Here is a 14462-nt window from a genome sequence, read left to right as displayed (position 1 = left end):
GTGCTTTCTGTAACACTTCGCTCTTCACAGTTTGCTGTCTTAAAATAAAACCTAGCTGATAATTACAATCTTAAGAAACTCTCGGTTGTTTTTATTTTTTCTCTTTTTTTTTTTTCCCCCTTGGGGAGAGAGAGGGAAGGGGGGGGGGGGCATAGGCTATTTCTGGCTGGTAAGCTTGCAGGAATGTGAAAGAGAGAGGGCAGAAATGAAACAGCCCTCTTCAGAGCGACTTCAGAGAGAGGGATCAGTCTGCTCCCTCTCCCTCCCCCGACTCTTTTTGTACTTGGTAAATTGCCTTCACCTTTGGAGGGAGGACGATAGATCGCCAGATAAACCCCGGGGGAGGAGAGGGGAGCGGGGAAGGGACCGGGCGGGGGCCTCTCCGCCTGCCCGGCCCGCTCGCCCTTCCCAGCCGGCAGCCGCGGGCCGACGCTGCCGTAGCCCCCGGGGCCACCGCGGGCAGCGCGGCGGAGCCCCGGCGCCGGGCCGCCCTGCTCCGTGCCCTCCGCCGTGCCCTCCGCTCGGCCGGCCGCGGGACGGGGGCCCCGCTCGCCGCTGCACCTCCGCCAGACGCAGACCCGGCCGCCGCCGAGGGGCGTCCCGCCCGCTACCTGCAGCCGCAGGACTCCACCACCATGTCCTCGTACTGCTTGTACACCACGTTGTTGCCCGCGTCGATGTAGAGGATGCTGATGGGGGTCAGCTTGGTGGGGACGCAGCAGCTGGGCGGCGTGGAGCCGGGGTCCATGGAGTTCATGAGGGTCTGGATGATGGCGTGGTTTGTGGGCTCCAGGTGGGAGCGCAGCGGGAAGTCGCAGACGCCCTCGCAGTGGTGGGCCTCGTATTCCAGCGGGGCGATGATCCAGTCGTCCCAGCCCAGCTCCTTGAAGTTGACGTGCAGCGGCTTCTTGCTGCAGCGCAGCCGGGCCTTCTTGCCGTGCCGCTTGCCGTGGCGGCTGGCGAAGGCGGTGCGGCGCTGGCGCCGGGCCGGCGGGCGGCGGGCGGCGGGCGGCGGGGCCGCGCCCAGCTCGGCGCGCAGCTCCCCGAGGAGGCTCCGCCGCCGCGCGCGGGTGAAGACCACCAGCAGCGCGCGCTCCTGAGGCGGCCGCGGCCGGCGCGCGAAGCCCAGGCCCCGCAGGTCGAGCCAGCGGCGCGGGCCGCGCTCCGCCGAGGCCCGCAGCTCCAGGCACAGCCGCTTCCGGGGCCGCTGCTCCCGCAGGCCCTGCCGCACGTCGAACACCTCCCAGCCGGCCGCCGGGGCCGGGTCCAGGGCGCGGGAGTCCAGCGGTCGCGGCGAGAGGCAGGCGGAGAGCTGCACGTGCAGCGGGGCGGCGGGCGGCGGGCGGCCCCGCGGGGCCCGGCGGAACAGCCGCAGCTCGGCCCCCACGAGCTCCTCCGTCTCCGAGAGGGTCGACACATCAAACACATACTGCTGCCGCCTCAAGGGAGCGGGCGAGAGATCGTCTGCGAGATAAAAATAATTACAGTCAGTTGCGCTCGGGGGGATCTGCCGAGAGGTCTCTGAGGCGGGAGAGGGAGGGAGCACCGGGGCCGCTCCTGCCTGCCTCACCCCCCACCCACCCCCGGCGGGACCCTGACCGGGGGAGGGCGGGGAGACGAGAAAGAAGGAGAAGGGAATAATATGGAAAGGAAAGGGAATAATATGGAAAGGAAAGGCAGTATGGAAGAATCCGCACCAGACAGGCACTAGAGGCAGACCCTGCCCCACGCACATCCTCTGCCTATCAGCCCCATATACACGTGCTCTCTGAGAAAAACCTGGACTTCTTTTTTGACACATCGGTGTACAAAGTGCAGCGCAGAAAGCAAACCAGATTCCCTGGAGCTGCTTTCCAATAAAATGTTTACAACCCAGCAAATACAAAAATTCCCAAAGCCCCTGTGTTTCCCCAGAAGCTAGTAAATCTTGTGTAGATTTCTATAGTAAAAGTGTCACTGGAGCCTCTGTTCAGCAGCCCCTCGCCGCTTTTCCAAAATCAGCCCGCGCCAGGGGTAGAAACAGAGACTAAAGAAATATACACCCGCCTGCTATTTATCGATATCAAAGGTCATTGCGATCCCTAATCAGTGTGTTTCACAACCTCGGCTCTACCTGACAGGTCTCTGAGAACCTCCTGCGGGGCAGGAGAGACAAGGGGATGATTTATGCAAACCAAAAACCCAAAAACCTTCAGACGCGACACGGCGATGTAAAAAATCAATGCGGATTAACGTGCAGTTAATCAGTGCGGATTAGCACACTCGACAGTCGCCCTGCGTCGCCGCGTGTTCCCCTGGACGTCAGCAGGGAGATGGAGCGTGGAGTGCAGCAGGGACAGCGGGAATTGCTGGGAAAAAGACCTGCCCCGCAGCCGGGCCAGGGAATCCCCCTGCGGAGCCTGGCTGCCTGCCGAGCGCGTCCCCCTCGCCCCGCAGGAGCCGCCGTGGGGGCCCCGCCGCCCGCCCGGACCGCGCCGCGCACCCCCCGCCCCGGGCTGCGGGGCCCGGCTCCGCACACCTGCCCGGTGCCGGGACACGGCCGCGGGCCCCGCCTCGCCCGGCACCGGGGCACGAGGAGTCAGCAAGGAGAGGGAGTTCCCGAGCCGGAGCTTCCCCGCCTCCCCGGGGCTGCGCGCCGGCGGGAGCGATGCGGAATCCGTCAGGCCTTTCAGGCATCAGGAAAATTGGAACCCAGGCCTTTCGCATCCTTGCATCCGCCTCCCACCTCAGGCTTGTCTGTTTCCTTGCGGAGGGGCTTCTCCTTCCCAGCGAGGGGCGAGAGGCAGCCTGGTCGTGCATCTCGCTCAGGGAGTGCGGGAGGAGACTGAAAAAAACACGAGCAGAGCCCGAAAAATGTCGTCACAGTCCAGGTGACGACAACAGCTGCTTTATTGAGCTGTGAAAATAGAAGTGAAACCCATCGGGAGCTGCCTAGAGGTGCTGGACAATTTCATCAGCGCTGCAAGTACAGACCAGGATTCGGTCCATGAGTCTCCTGTGGGTTCTGGGGGATCGTGGGGGTAGTTCTGCCCTTCACAGGCGCAGGCCGTGGGCTGAGGTGCACGTGGTTGCAGGAGGAGGGTCCAACAGCTCAGGAGATCTCTGGTATCATTGCCTCCTCCTTCAAGGGGGTCCTGGGAGTTTCAGAGAAAAGTGGATGAGCCCTCGGGTAAGAAAGCGCAGGTCCTCCTCCTTCTTTTCTTTCTCGTCGTCTTGGTGGTTTTGTTTCGGTTTGGTTTTTGGTTGTTTGGTTTTTTGGGGTTTTTTTTTCCAACATCTATCAGATACTCGGACACCCGACAGGGTGCAGACCGATCTCCTGGCCGAAATGCATCAGACCTTCGTTCATGGGTTCCAGCGACCGTCGAGGAAACTAGATCAGCATCTTCCTCTGCGGTTATCCCCAGCATCGGGATGTGGGCAGAGCCGGGCTGGGCACGGATTCCCTTTTAATCGCTCTCGTTGCTTAGGGGATGGAGAGGCGGGTGTCACGCTTGGTTTCAGAGAGAGATGCTCGCTCTCTTTGATACTCCCAGTCGCCATGGGGTGGGGGTGAGGAGCAGACAGCCCCACATACACTCCTCCTTGTCCTGTTCCTGACCAGCACCACGGTCCCGCATATGCATCTCCGGCGCGGTGCAGGAGCAAGGCAGGACTGCCCGGCAGTCTTAGCTTTCAGGGAAAGGGCAGCCCTTTCCCGAGGGAGGAGGGGACAGGAAGGTGACAGCGCCTCTCCCCTTCCCGAGGAACCGTCACGCAGGTGGCCTGTCGCGGCGCAGGAAATAATCCCATTCGGGGGTAACATCCAGGCATGCAGTTTAGACGGGAGGGAAGCGAGAGGCTGAATTCCCTACATGTCCCCGCTGCTGAAAATGGGCTCTAAAGGGTTTGCAGACCTTTGTCACCAGGCGGTGCGGGAGGAAACCAGCTCCGGCACTGTGCGTGCCAAAAGGCTCGCTCAGGGATGCTGCCCAAGCAGCATCTTTTGAGACTCCAGTTTGGCGAGGGTTTGGGGCGTTGCACGGCTGGTCCGGGTCGCTTGGTGGGATGGCACGCTGGCGACACGGCCGGTTTGCAGAGAAATGTGCCCCCGGTCAAGCAGGTCTGAGACGGATTTCAGCAGCACCGAAACTGTGCTGGAAAAGTCGCACTGGCTCAGGCAGCTGCCGGCTCCCGTGCCTCTCTCGGGAGGGCAGGGAAAGGGGCAGGGCTGCCGGTTGTTTCAAATAAGCAGCTTTGAATCCGATCAGATAAACGCTATTTATTCACTCTTGTAACCTAATAATTCCAGATGAATACATAATCCTAAACCAGTACTGGCTCGCTCCCAGAGCAGTCGAGAGGGTGGGAAAAGCAGCGGAGGGCGGGGAGGGAAAGCGGGACCTCCGGAACTTCCACAAAACGGGGAGAGACGGGTCTAGGTTGGGGACCCTTTGTTCCAGGGAAGCTGCTGCCGTCCCAGCACACAAAGAGCGGCAGCAGAGACGGCGCGGGGACACCCTGACTGTCCCTCTCTCTCCCCGTGAGCAGTGCACAACGGATAGGGGCTTGTCCTCTTCAGTTTTCCTTTAAACTCAAGGAGCGAATGGGGTAAAACCTGGGATTTCTAACAGCCAGCTCGCGATCTGCCTTTTTCTCAGGCCGGCTGAAGCTGTCCTTACAGATATTCCCGTTACCGAAATACTTGGTGCGAGCAGCAAAGCCATCCCAGCTGGGCTGGAGAAAGCCACATGGCAGAAAATGCACCGGGGAGGTGTGTTTATATTGTAGCGTTAATGTAGATAAATGTTAGCTCCGCCGTGAGTATTTGTTCTATTTCACTCTCCGTAGTTTATTCTTTTTTTTTATTTATTTTATTTTTTTTATTCGGGCGAAAATAAAATATTAGGGGCAGGAAGGAGGGACAGAAGGAGGGAGTAGGTCTATCTGAAATTTAAGAATGTGTCAGTGGCGGATGGGAGAGAGCAGCCCTGCTCCGTTCTGCCCCTCGCGAGGCGCTCGGGCAGCGGCGTGCCCGGTGCTCCCGCGGGCGTGCCGAGCCGAACCGGGCCGGGCCGGGCCGGGGGCTGCGCCGGGTCCCGCCGCCTTCCCCCAACGCTTTCCTTCGCCGTGCGGTGGCTGCGGTTTCAGCATCTCCGAAGATGAATGAATGACTGGGTTGGGACGTTTCCCTGAATTCCCTGTGTGAAGCCTCTCCCGTTTCCCGGGTCGCTTTCTCGCCGCAGTCTGGGCTTTGAGGAGAGACGGGGGTTAACGAAGGCTACACAAAGTTTCCCTTTTCATGGCAGATCAGGTACTGGGCTCTCAGCCAATTCATCAGGGCTCAGAACTTAACTTTACATCACTGCAAATTATACCCAAACCACATTCAAGAAGAATTTTCCCATTCCCAAATTCTCTTTCAAGCCATATTTAAACTCGCAAACCAAAAGCACATTTTCAGTTTAAAGACACTTTGCAGACACTCGCACAACAATAATCTGGAAATTAAAACATATATTGTCCCTAATTGCGAAGGTCTGCCCACACGTTGTCTGCAGAGTCGCAAGGCTGACAGGTATTTCTTTCGGAGCATTACCCAAGCTGTGGAAACAAGGGACTGACTCTCCATGTGTGGTATTTCTCCGGGTTTCAATTCCACATCTCCCAGCGCCTGCCTCGCCGCGGTTTTTTATTACACAGAGTGATTAGATTTAAATGTATCGTTCGCTTCGCTATCGAGTAACCGAGAAAGACCACACCTTCCTTCGACGAATTCCCAATCCTGCCAAAAAACACTAACTAGTTTTTGGAGGGCTGTTTCTTTTTCTTTTCTTTTCCTTTTTTATTTTTTTTTCTCTCCTCGGAGCGGGGAGGCACCTGGCTGTGATGTACCTTTGATCACGGCTGTACCGTACCTGCTCCGGCAAGGCTGCCTGCCCTTGCCCCACTCTCCCGCTCGCCACGAGCGACTCTCGGCCCTCGGGCATAGAGAGATCGCTGCAACACCCGCGGGACACTCCCGCAAGGCTCCGGGCCCTCGGCTGTCGACATCGTCCCTGGAGATGCGCCGAGGCGCACGGGAGCTTCCTTGCGGGGTTTCTACCTGCTGTAACAGACCTTAACCCAATATCTTTCCCTTTGCCCATTTGCGGTGCTTACGCTACCCGAAATACTTCGACGGAGGAGAAATAATTCCTCCGAAATTATTCGTATTGAGAAAATCGGCCCGAATATTCCCAGCGCTTGGAGCTAAGAAATGAAGCGAAAATATTACTGAGCGATAAATGTGGAAGCGCTAAGATACAGCAGCAGAACGTACAGATCTGGCCATAACTAGCAAAGACTGAAACATCCCCTTTCGCTCATAAATCTGGCTTCAGGCACGAGAGGACTCCTACTCTCAGTTTCAGCCTGCCCTGAAATCGCAAGGAAGGGAGGGTTTTCTCCTATCGATCGTTTTGGGGTTTTTTTCTACTAGGAAGGGAGGAGGTAAATGAGGAGGACGAGGCGCCCCGCTGCCGTGCCCAGCACCGAGTGGCCCTGGCCTGCGCCGGATTTTCTCCCCGCGGGCCACTCGGCTGCCGGCTGGGGCCAGCCCAGCCGCGGCACAGCATCTCCCCGCGGGCGGCGGAAACTCCTCAGCTCCGAGGCGGAGACCTCGGACCGCCGTCCCCCACGTGTCCCCCCTCAAAAAAAAAAAAAATTCAACCTCTTAGCAAGCCCTGCAGGAGGATTTTTGGATTAAAAAAAAATTATAACAACGAAAAAAATCAGGACCAGGTCGGAAATGAGCCACCGGAATAGTTTGATATGCGTTAATTACTCGTCCTCCGCGGCAGCGCACCGCCCCGCCGGGCCGCCTGATCTGCGGAGCTCCCGGCGCCGCTTCCCGGACCGCCCTCCCGTGCGCGGGCCCCGCGCCTCCTCCAGGGACAACAAACAAACGAAAGATGAACTAAAAAATACTCCCCCCGCCGACAGCCCCTGTTTTCACGGGGAAGCGGCGAGAGGCGCAGCCGCCGAGGGGACGCTGCGCTCCGCTCCGCCCGCGCCCCGGCCCCGCTCCCTCCCGCAGCTCCCGCAGCTCGGGGGTAAAACACCGACCCCCGAAACAGCTCCGGCACCGGCAGCGCGGAGCCGCCGCCGCGCCCCGCCCGCCCCCGCGCCACCGGCTCCGCGCGCGCGGAGGCCCCGCCGGGCCGGGCCGGGCCGAGCCGAGCCGAGCCGAGCCAAACCGGGCTGGGCCGGGCTGGGCCGGACCGCTCGCTCCTTTCCCGGGTGCACGGCGGGGATGAGGAGCGGCAGCTCGCTGCCGCGCTCCGGCCGTCTGGTCTGCATTAGTGTTTTTATAAGGGGCTCAAACAAATCGAATACAAGGTCACCAAATAATTAACAGTTGTGAATTCCCTCCTTTCCCATTAAAATACTTCCCTGTTTATATTTCATTTTCCTTCTGCCAACGACAACACTGCTTGGGCAAAGGCGCTGCACAGATTACACTACATTGCAGCTTTCGGTCCACCCAGAAACCCGCTGTTTTGCATAAATATGTTGTACTAGATGAACTTCAAGTGAGATTTACATTCTTTTCTTCTGCCACATGCACAGCCGGGCCATTTTCAGTTTCTGCACACGGGATCCCCCTTTCGTCCTAGCCGTCTATTCACCACCCTCACAACCCTCATGGCAAGAGCAAAATAACGATGTTCGGATCCCTGCCCATCCGAATCAGCTGCCTTCCAACTGGAACGCGAAAGCGCATAAAGAAAACGGGGAGGGAAAAAGGAGACGATCTTGACCTATTTCGATGTCCCCGTCCCTTAGGCACGGACCGCAGCATTTCGTATGCGGGAGCCCTGCCTTGGTGCCGGTGCTGCGGGCTCTGCAGACACAAAAGGGTGAGGCGAGGGGCACTCGCAGGAGCCGACCCTCGTGGCAACCCCTTCCCACGGAGATCCTTTCGAAAATCGTGCTCCTTCGCACTCCAGCTATTTCTTTTTTGTTTTCTATTTGTTCCTAGTCATGCCGCGTTTCTTGCTAGCTGTGGGATTGCTTGTTTATAACTCCCTTCTCCAGCTCCCTCCCGCTCTCTCTTTTTTTTTTTTTTTTCCTCCCCTGCCTGGTGGAGTCCTTGCAGCTCCTAATTGTCCTGCCTTACTGTGGAGCTCCAATGCTGGGGGTCCTGAGGCCAGTGAGAGCACCATCTGCGTTTTAATGAGTTACTTCATGTGCCAACAGTAATTTTCCTACATTCAGCTAGGTCCTGTCTGATCTTGCGACCGTAACAAGGGGGAGCGAGTGGGGGGCGGTAGGGGGTGGAGAAGGGGGAATCGCAAACCCTTTCCCCCCTTTCTCCTCTCTTTCTACCGACGGGGGAAAAAATTATATACGTATTAAGCAGTAGTGAGTCTTCACTCCCTCGCGCGCTACCCTGAAAATGATCTTATTAGCTTCAAGCGGGAAGGGAAGAAGCGAAGCAACGGGAAGCGGCTGCCGGTGCCTGCGCCGAAGCGCCCTGCCCCGCAGCCTCGGCGGGCGCTGGGACGGGCGGGCCGGGGCTGCTGCGGGTCAGAGCCCAGCGCCGGGCGGCCCCGCAGGCACAGCAGCCGCCTCGCACGGGAGGGGCGCTTCTCGGCAGGGCTAAAAGTTGCTTCGCTCTCCTCTGCGGGCTGCTGTCCCCCCGAAATGCTGCCATGCAGGATGGCGTGGGCAGGTGGGACTGCCACCGCCATATCCCCGCTCCGGAGATGCCGCTTAGGTAAAGAGCAGCCCATCTAAATGGGTCAATTTGGGCGGCTATACTGTCTGCAAATGAAGGGACAGAAAATCTGCCCCCCTTTCCCCGCTTTCTCTGAGCAAAGACTGTTCATCATCAGCACAACTCCAGTTCGCCAATTAACTGGGCTAGGAGCCCACGGGGAGGTGGGCAGTAAAATAGCTACCACTTCAGAGGAACGGAAGCTCTCTTGAAGTTTTTTGGTGATGTGCCATCGGCTGGTCCACTTCATTATGGGAGACTAGACAATATTTGATATGTTATGACATGAACACTCAATTAGATCACTGAGTTGAAATACTCCAATCAGTGGCTTGATGCTAAGCAACCCTCAGAAGGTCCAGCAGAAGGTCACAGCCTGTGACACATCAAATCAAAATCAATGGGGAAAAGTGAGGCTTTTCCTTAATCAAACCAGGACTTCTGTTAGCAAATCACTTCCCCCGGAGTAGAATCTCACATGCAGCGAGATGAGCTAAATTTGTTAAATTAACTGTCTTTCTTCTGGTTATCAAGAATAAGATGATATCGAGCGCGGCTCCATTTCCTGCAGCTCGCAGGATCAGCACCCCGTTTCCTCTCCGTCAGGGGGAGCGGTCCAGCTCCCTTCTGACGGCTGAATTTTCGAAACCCTGTTTCTAGAAAGCGGGTCCTCTTCCCCCACCCCCGCTTTTAACAGCGACAAAGAAAACAACCCCAGTAAGGCGAAGGCGAAGAGCAAAACCCCTTGTCCCCTTTCCCCTCGAAAACGTCTGCGGGCTTCCGACCGCGGGGGTCACACACTGTGGGCGCTCCCCCGCGTCCTCCCGAGCGCAGAGGCGCGACCGAGGCGGGAGGCGAAGAGCCCGCCGAGCTCCGCCGCGGAAAGAGCTCCCCGAGCCCGGGGCAGCGATGGGGCAAGGGGCCGAGCCTCGGGTGCCGTGGGCGGGGAGAAGCTTCCGGCTCGGGGAGGCGGCGAAGGGGCTCGGTTTGGGTTCGGTTCGATTTGGTTTGGGGCGATCGGCTTCTGCAGCTCCAGGGAGCCGTGTGATTTTCCCGGCGCTGCCAGCCCCCGGCAGGTACACCAGTGCCCGAGGAGGCGCGGACGGAGGGGAGGGTCTTCATGTGTGGGAGAGGGGGAGGAACGAAAGCGCAGCCTTCATTAAGAACCTGTTAATTAGTCTGTTCTTAATGGTTCACAACCAGGATAACGAAAAAAGGGGGAGGGAATGAAAGGGGCATGGGGGCGTTTTTATGGAAGGGAAATTTTACTCTGGATCGACGAGAAATGTGCACTCGCTGCCCCGGGTACGAGCGATACGACGACAAGAGAAAAGCCCAGGAGGGCCCCGGCCGGGGCTGCAGGTCGCGGAGGGGTCCGGGAGCCCCGCGGCACCGATGCTGCCCGGGAAGATCTGCGGCCCGAGGTAGCGGGCTCCGCTGCCGATCCCGGCCCGGGGGTGCGTGAGGAGCAACCCCGCACACAGCTCAAAGGATGCGGCCCCGAGCAGACGTCAAGTCCGGCCGCCCCTCGCTGAGTCCCGGTACCGGGCGGTACCTGGGCTGCGCGCTGCCCCCCGCAAGTGGAGCCGGAGGGTCCCCGTCCTTGCGCTCTCGGAAGGGGCTGGGGCTCTCCCAGGTAACCCCGATAACGCAACCCGAGGCGAGAGCAGCCTCAGGCAGAAGATGTTTGCTTTCGGTCAGTTTAAACTTTCTTTTCGCCGTGCAGCCGCGTCGGTAAGAGCCACCCTTTATCCGGCGGGTGGAAAGAAATCAGAAGAGCGATATTTATTTTTTTTTTCAAGGTTGAATTTACACCCAAATTCCGCCTGCAAAGCTGGGGCGTGTTTTCTACCACCCCATGACGATTCGGGGAGGAACACTCGTGTTTCTCGCACGCGGCACTTAGGGCTGCCTCGGCTCGGGTTTAGTGCCGCGGGGCCGTTTGCTCTAAAATAAAACACGGCGACTCCGAATTCACCGAGAGATCTGCTCTTGCCTGCGATACCGGGGCGGGGAACAGCACCGGTGACCGCTGCAGCTCGCTCCCATCTCCCCAGCACCAGGCTCCGCGGGACGGCAGCCTCGTACCGACCGCTCCTCGTACCGCGGAGCGCAGCGGGAAGGGGCACCCGCAGCCCCGGGGGAACCGGGAGGGGCGGGGGGGGGGGGGGGCAGAACTTACCTCGTCCCCTGTCTACAAAACTAGTGATGGTGTTGGCGGATTTGGACGACTGAAAAAAGCTGGCGTTGATGCCCAGTTTCTCCGCGATAGAGTAAGTCCTGAACAGAGACAGCATGTACTCGTGGGGTTCCGCCCGTGGGAGCGCCCGGTCCACGGCGTGTCCCCCTTGCCGCGGGCGGTTTTCCCGTGGGGACCGCGGCACTCTGCGGCTGCGACCACCTTTGGAGGAGGCAGCGAGCTCCGAGGAGGCAGGGAGGGAAGCCGGGAGGCAGCAAGGTAAATCCCAGAGGAGGCTGGCGAGCAAGGCGGCGGAGAGCAGGGCCCGGCGCGCATTCATAGCGAGAGGCGGCGGCGGTAGGGAGGAAGAGGAGGGCGGCCCGACGTGCGGCTCCGGCGGCCCACGGAGCGGCGCGGGGACTGCGCGGCGGCGCGGCGCGGAGCGGCGACTGCACCCGGGCGGGCTCGGCCCGCAGCCGCCCGCCCCGCCCCGCGGGTACCGCCCCGCAGCGCGCCGCCCTGTGCGGGCACCCAGCCCGCCCCGCGGGGCGGTCCGGCCGGGGCGGACACCCTGGTCGGGCGCTCGGGGGTCCCTGTGCTCCCTCCCCGCTGGGCTCTCCACGCGGGAAGCGGGCGAGGGCCGGAGAGAGATGCCGCGCGTCCTGCTGCCACCTCTCGGGTACCGCTTCTCATCGACCCAGCGGTGATGACATCTGTTCAGGTGCCTCACAGGTTCTCCAGGTTTGAGTGTGGGCAGATTCGTGTGATGCTAATGATTTTGCTTGAGGCTCTTTGTATTCCCGTGGCTACGTGCCCGAAAACTTGGCACAAAGCAGGGGTTTTATAAGAAGGAGAATTTGGTGGTAAGGATTCAGAAATTCACCCACCCCTTTTCATTTGGCTTTTCCGAGGAGCATCCTTCAACATAAAATTGGTGTCAGTTCTCCAGTGGTTTCATCCAACCACCTGTCTAGGGTTCACAGCCATGACAAAGCACAGTAACATGCCTGCATTACTCTACCTGTCCTGATCGCTACCTTCTTCTCCTTCACCTTCTCATCCTCCTGCCTGATCCATTGCACTGCTGCTGCAGGCAGCCACAAACCACCCTCTTCCATTTCCCCGTGTGGCTTTCCTCTGCCCTGTGCTGAGCATTCCTCCTTTTCTGTCCTGATCTCCTATTGGCCACTTCCTCCTACCTCTCCTATCTGCCCCAACTCTGCCACTGGGGGATTTTCCTTTAATTCCAGTAAGAGGTCATGTGTGTTTAGCTGTGAAAGCCTGGTCCATAGTAAATAAAAGGAATCTGAGATCTCTGACCATGCTCCTCCATCAGCTGCCATTCTTCATGCAGTCATACACTGGATGTGTGGACTTGTCTTCTTCCCTGTTCTCATTTTTCCACTGAGAGCAGCTCATGCCTGGGCTTTGGTACCACTCCCAGTGCAACAGAGGACCAGTGGGATGAGGCAGACCCTGACAGGGCATATGAAGCAGGCTTCTAGCCTGGCACATCCCAGTTTGCCTGTAGGGTGCTTAGTCCCACTGTGTTCCCCATCTCCTACGGAGAGACGCTAGGGACTATGAGGAACACAAGGGGAACATTCAAAGCAAGTGACAGGCTCAGGTTCCAAGTGAACCACAATGCATCTCTAGTAGGAAAAAAGATAATTCCAAGGCAGGGGCTCACACTGTCCTGCAGCCCTCCATACATGGCTTAGAGAGCTCCCTGGTGTGGTTTTGGCCCATTGCCCTTTCCCAGCCAATACCCAGGTCTGTTACAAGTGCCAGGGGCTGTGCCAGGGGCTTGTGCCAGGGGCTGTCCCTAGATGGCCATTTGGATGTGCCCATGTGGATGTGGGACACATCATACAGCTGGGATTGGAGAAAGGGGCCAATCATTGCCTTGGCTTCTTTCTAGCACGATAGATGTACTGCGAGGTGCTGGCAGATGAACTGTGAAGAGACAGGGCTACAAAAAGTATCAGTGACAGTGCAGAAATGAGGCAAGTGTTCTGCAAAACCATTTCCCACTTCATTCTGTCCCATTTCTTCACCCCCTTTTATTTATTGTTCTTTCACTCCTCCTCTGTATCCTCTGGCTTCACTGACACCCTCCTGACCACTACCCTCCCTTTTCATCAGCTGCTTTCTGCACTGAGAGCGTCCTCCTCCTCCTGTCCCTTCGGCTTCTCTTTTCTGATGCTTCATTTTTGTTGCTTCTGCTCCCCTTTGCCACTCCCATCCTTTCTGCTTTGTACTTAGCATTTTGGCTATTTTTTTCCTGCCATGACCCAGTTCCTTCCGGAGCCTTATCATCGCTTTTTTGTTTCCTTCTGCCCCTTTTGTGTCCTATTCACTTATTCCATGCTCCTGCTGGCTATCTCCAATCAGCTGCCCAGCTCCAGTTTCTCCTCCGTCAACTTCTGCCCAACCCTAGCCCCGCAGGCTCTTTCTTTTTTCTTTCCTGCAGTATTTCATTGTCCTGTTTTTCTTTTCTGATATTGTTCCCACTTCCCACATCCCCTCCTTGTGGTCCCAAATGCTGCTGCTGCACGGCTGCCCTTTCCCACTCTCACTCTGCTGGTTTCCAGGGTTCCCTCTGGTGCTCCCAGAGTGTCTGTTCCCTTCCTGCCTTTGTCTCTTGGTCTGTCTCTCCTCTTCCCTCTTTGTTCTCGGGTTTTTCCTCCCTTGGCCTCCTCCTCTCCCAAGGGGAGATGGTTTCATGCTAATGAAAAGCTGCAAGGTCTCAAGAGCAACTTCCATCAGCCTGATTTAATTTCTACCTGCTGCTTTTGCATGTTTTAACGCATTCTCTAAAATTGACTTGGATGGCTGTTTTGCACTGTCCCTTCTTTATCAGGGGCCTGGCGTGAAGCCCTCTGCAGCCAACAGGGCCTTTCCTCTGGCTCTTGTGACCTTTGAGGCAGTGTGGAGGCTGAGGCCCTGCTGAGGCAGATGCCCCCCATAGCACCCCAGGGCTGCTGCTCAGCGGGTGAGAGCGCACACAGGTAGCAGTGCCAGCCATAAACAGGCAGTGCTGCTTTCCAGCCTGTTTCTCAGAGCTTTAGGTTGCTCAGGGTTGTCCCTGTGCCATTTTGGAATACAATGCCATTGTTCAATACAGCTAATTGCCAAGACAGTCGCTTAAGGGAATTACAGAACACGAACTGTGGGGATACAACAGTTGTGGAGCCTCATGGAGCAACACAGTCAGGTCACTGAGAGGGACTTGAATATATTGAGCCATCTTAAGAAGCTTTGGTTTTGATTGTCCCTGAGAAAACTGTGTGGAACTGGACCTGAGAACTGCAGGCAGGAGTGGGCATTTCGTGGGGCAGCATGAGAATGAATCAGTGCCTGTGAGACACTTGAGATCCCCACTTCAGTGCATGGCAAAGAGTGAAATAATGGCAGCAACAATAAAAAGAGTAAAATAATAGCAGCCACCAGAAAAGAAGAATAGTGTTTTAAAAACTTGTTTCCTTTCTGGTTTTCTCAACAATAAAACTTGGCCAGATTTCAGTTTATAATTGCATTATA

General features: G+C 57.7%; 1 protein-coding gene across 1 annotated transcript; it reads right to left on the bottom strand.

The window, feature by feature from the left end:
- Positions 1–607: 607 nt before the first annotated feature.
- On the bottom strand, positions 608–11259 carry GDF6 (growth differentiation factor 6). Its single transcript, XM_058035881.1, has 2 exons — positions 10923–11259; positions 608–1464 (listed from the first exon to the last, which is right to left on the bottom strand). The coding sequence occupies exons 1-2, from the start codon at positions 11257–11259 to the stop codon at positions 608–610; spliced, it is 1194 nt and encodes a 397-aa protein (XP_057891864.1).
- Positions 11260–14462: the final 3203 nt, after the last annotated feature.

This window comes from Melospiza georgiana, chromosome 1, assembly GCF_028018845.1.
Source record: "Melospiza georgiana isolate bMelGeo1 chromosome 1, bMelGeo1.pri, whole genome shotgun sequence".
Lineage (NCBI taxonomy): Eukaryota > Metazoa > Chordata > Aves > Passeriformes > Passerellidae > Melospiza > Melospiza georgiana.
Note: the sequence above shows the minus strand (reverse complement) of the source record. Positions and strands in the feature narration are given on the sequence as shown.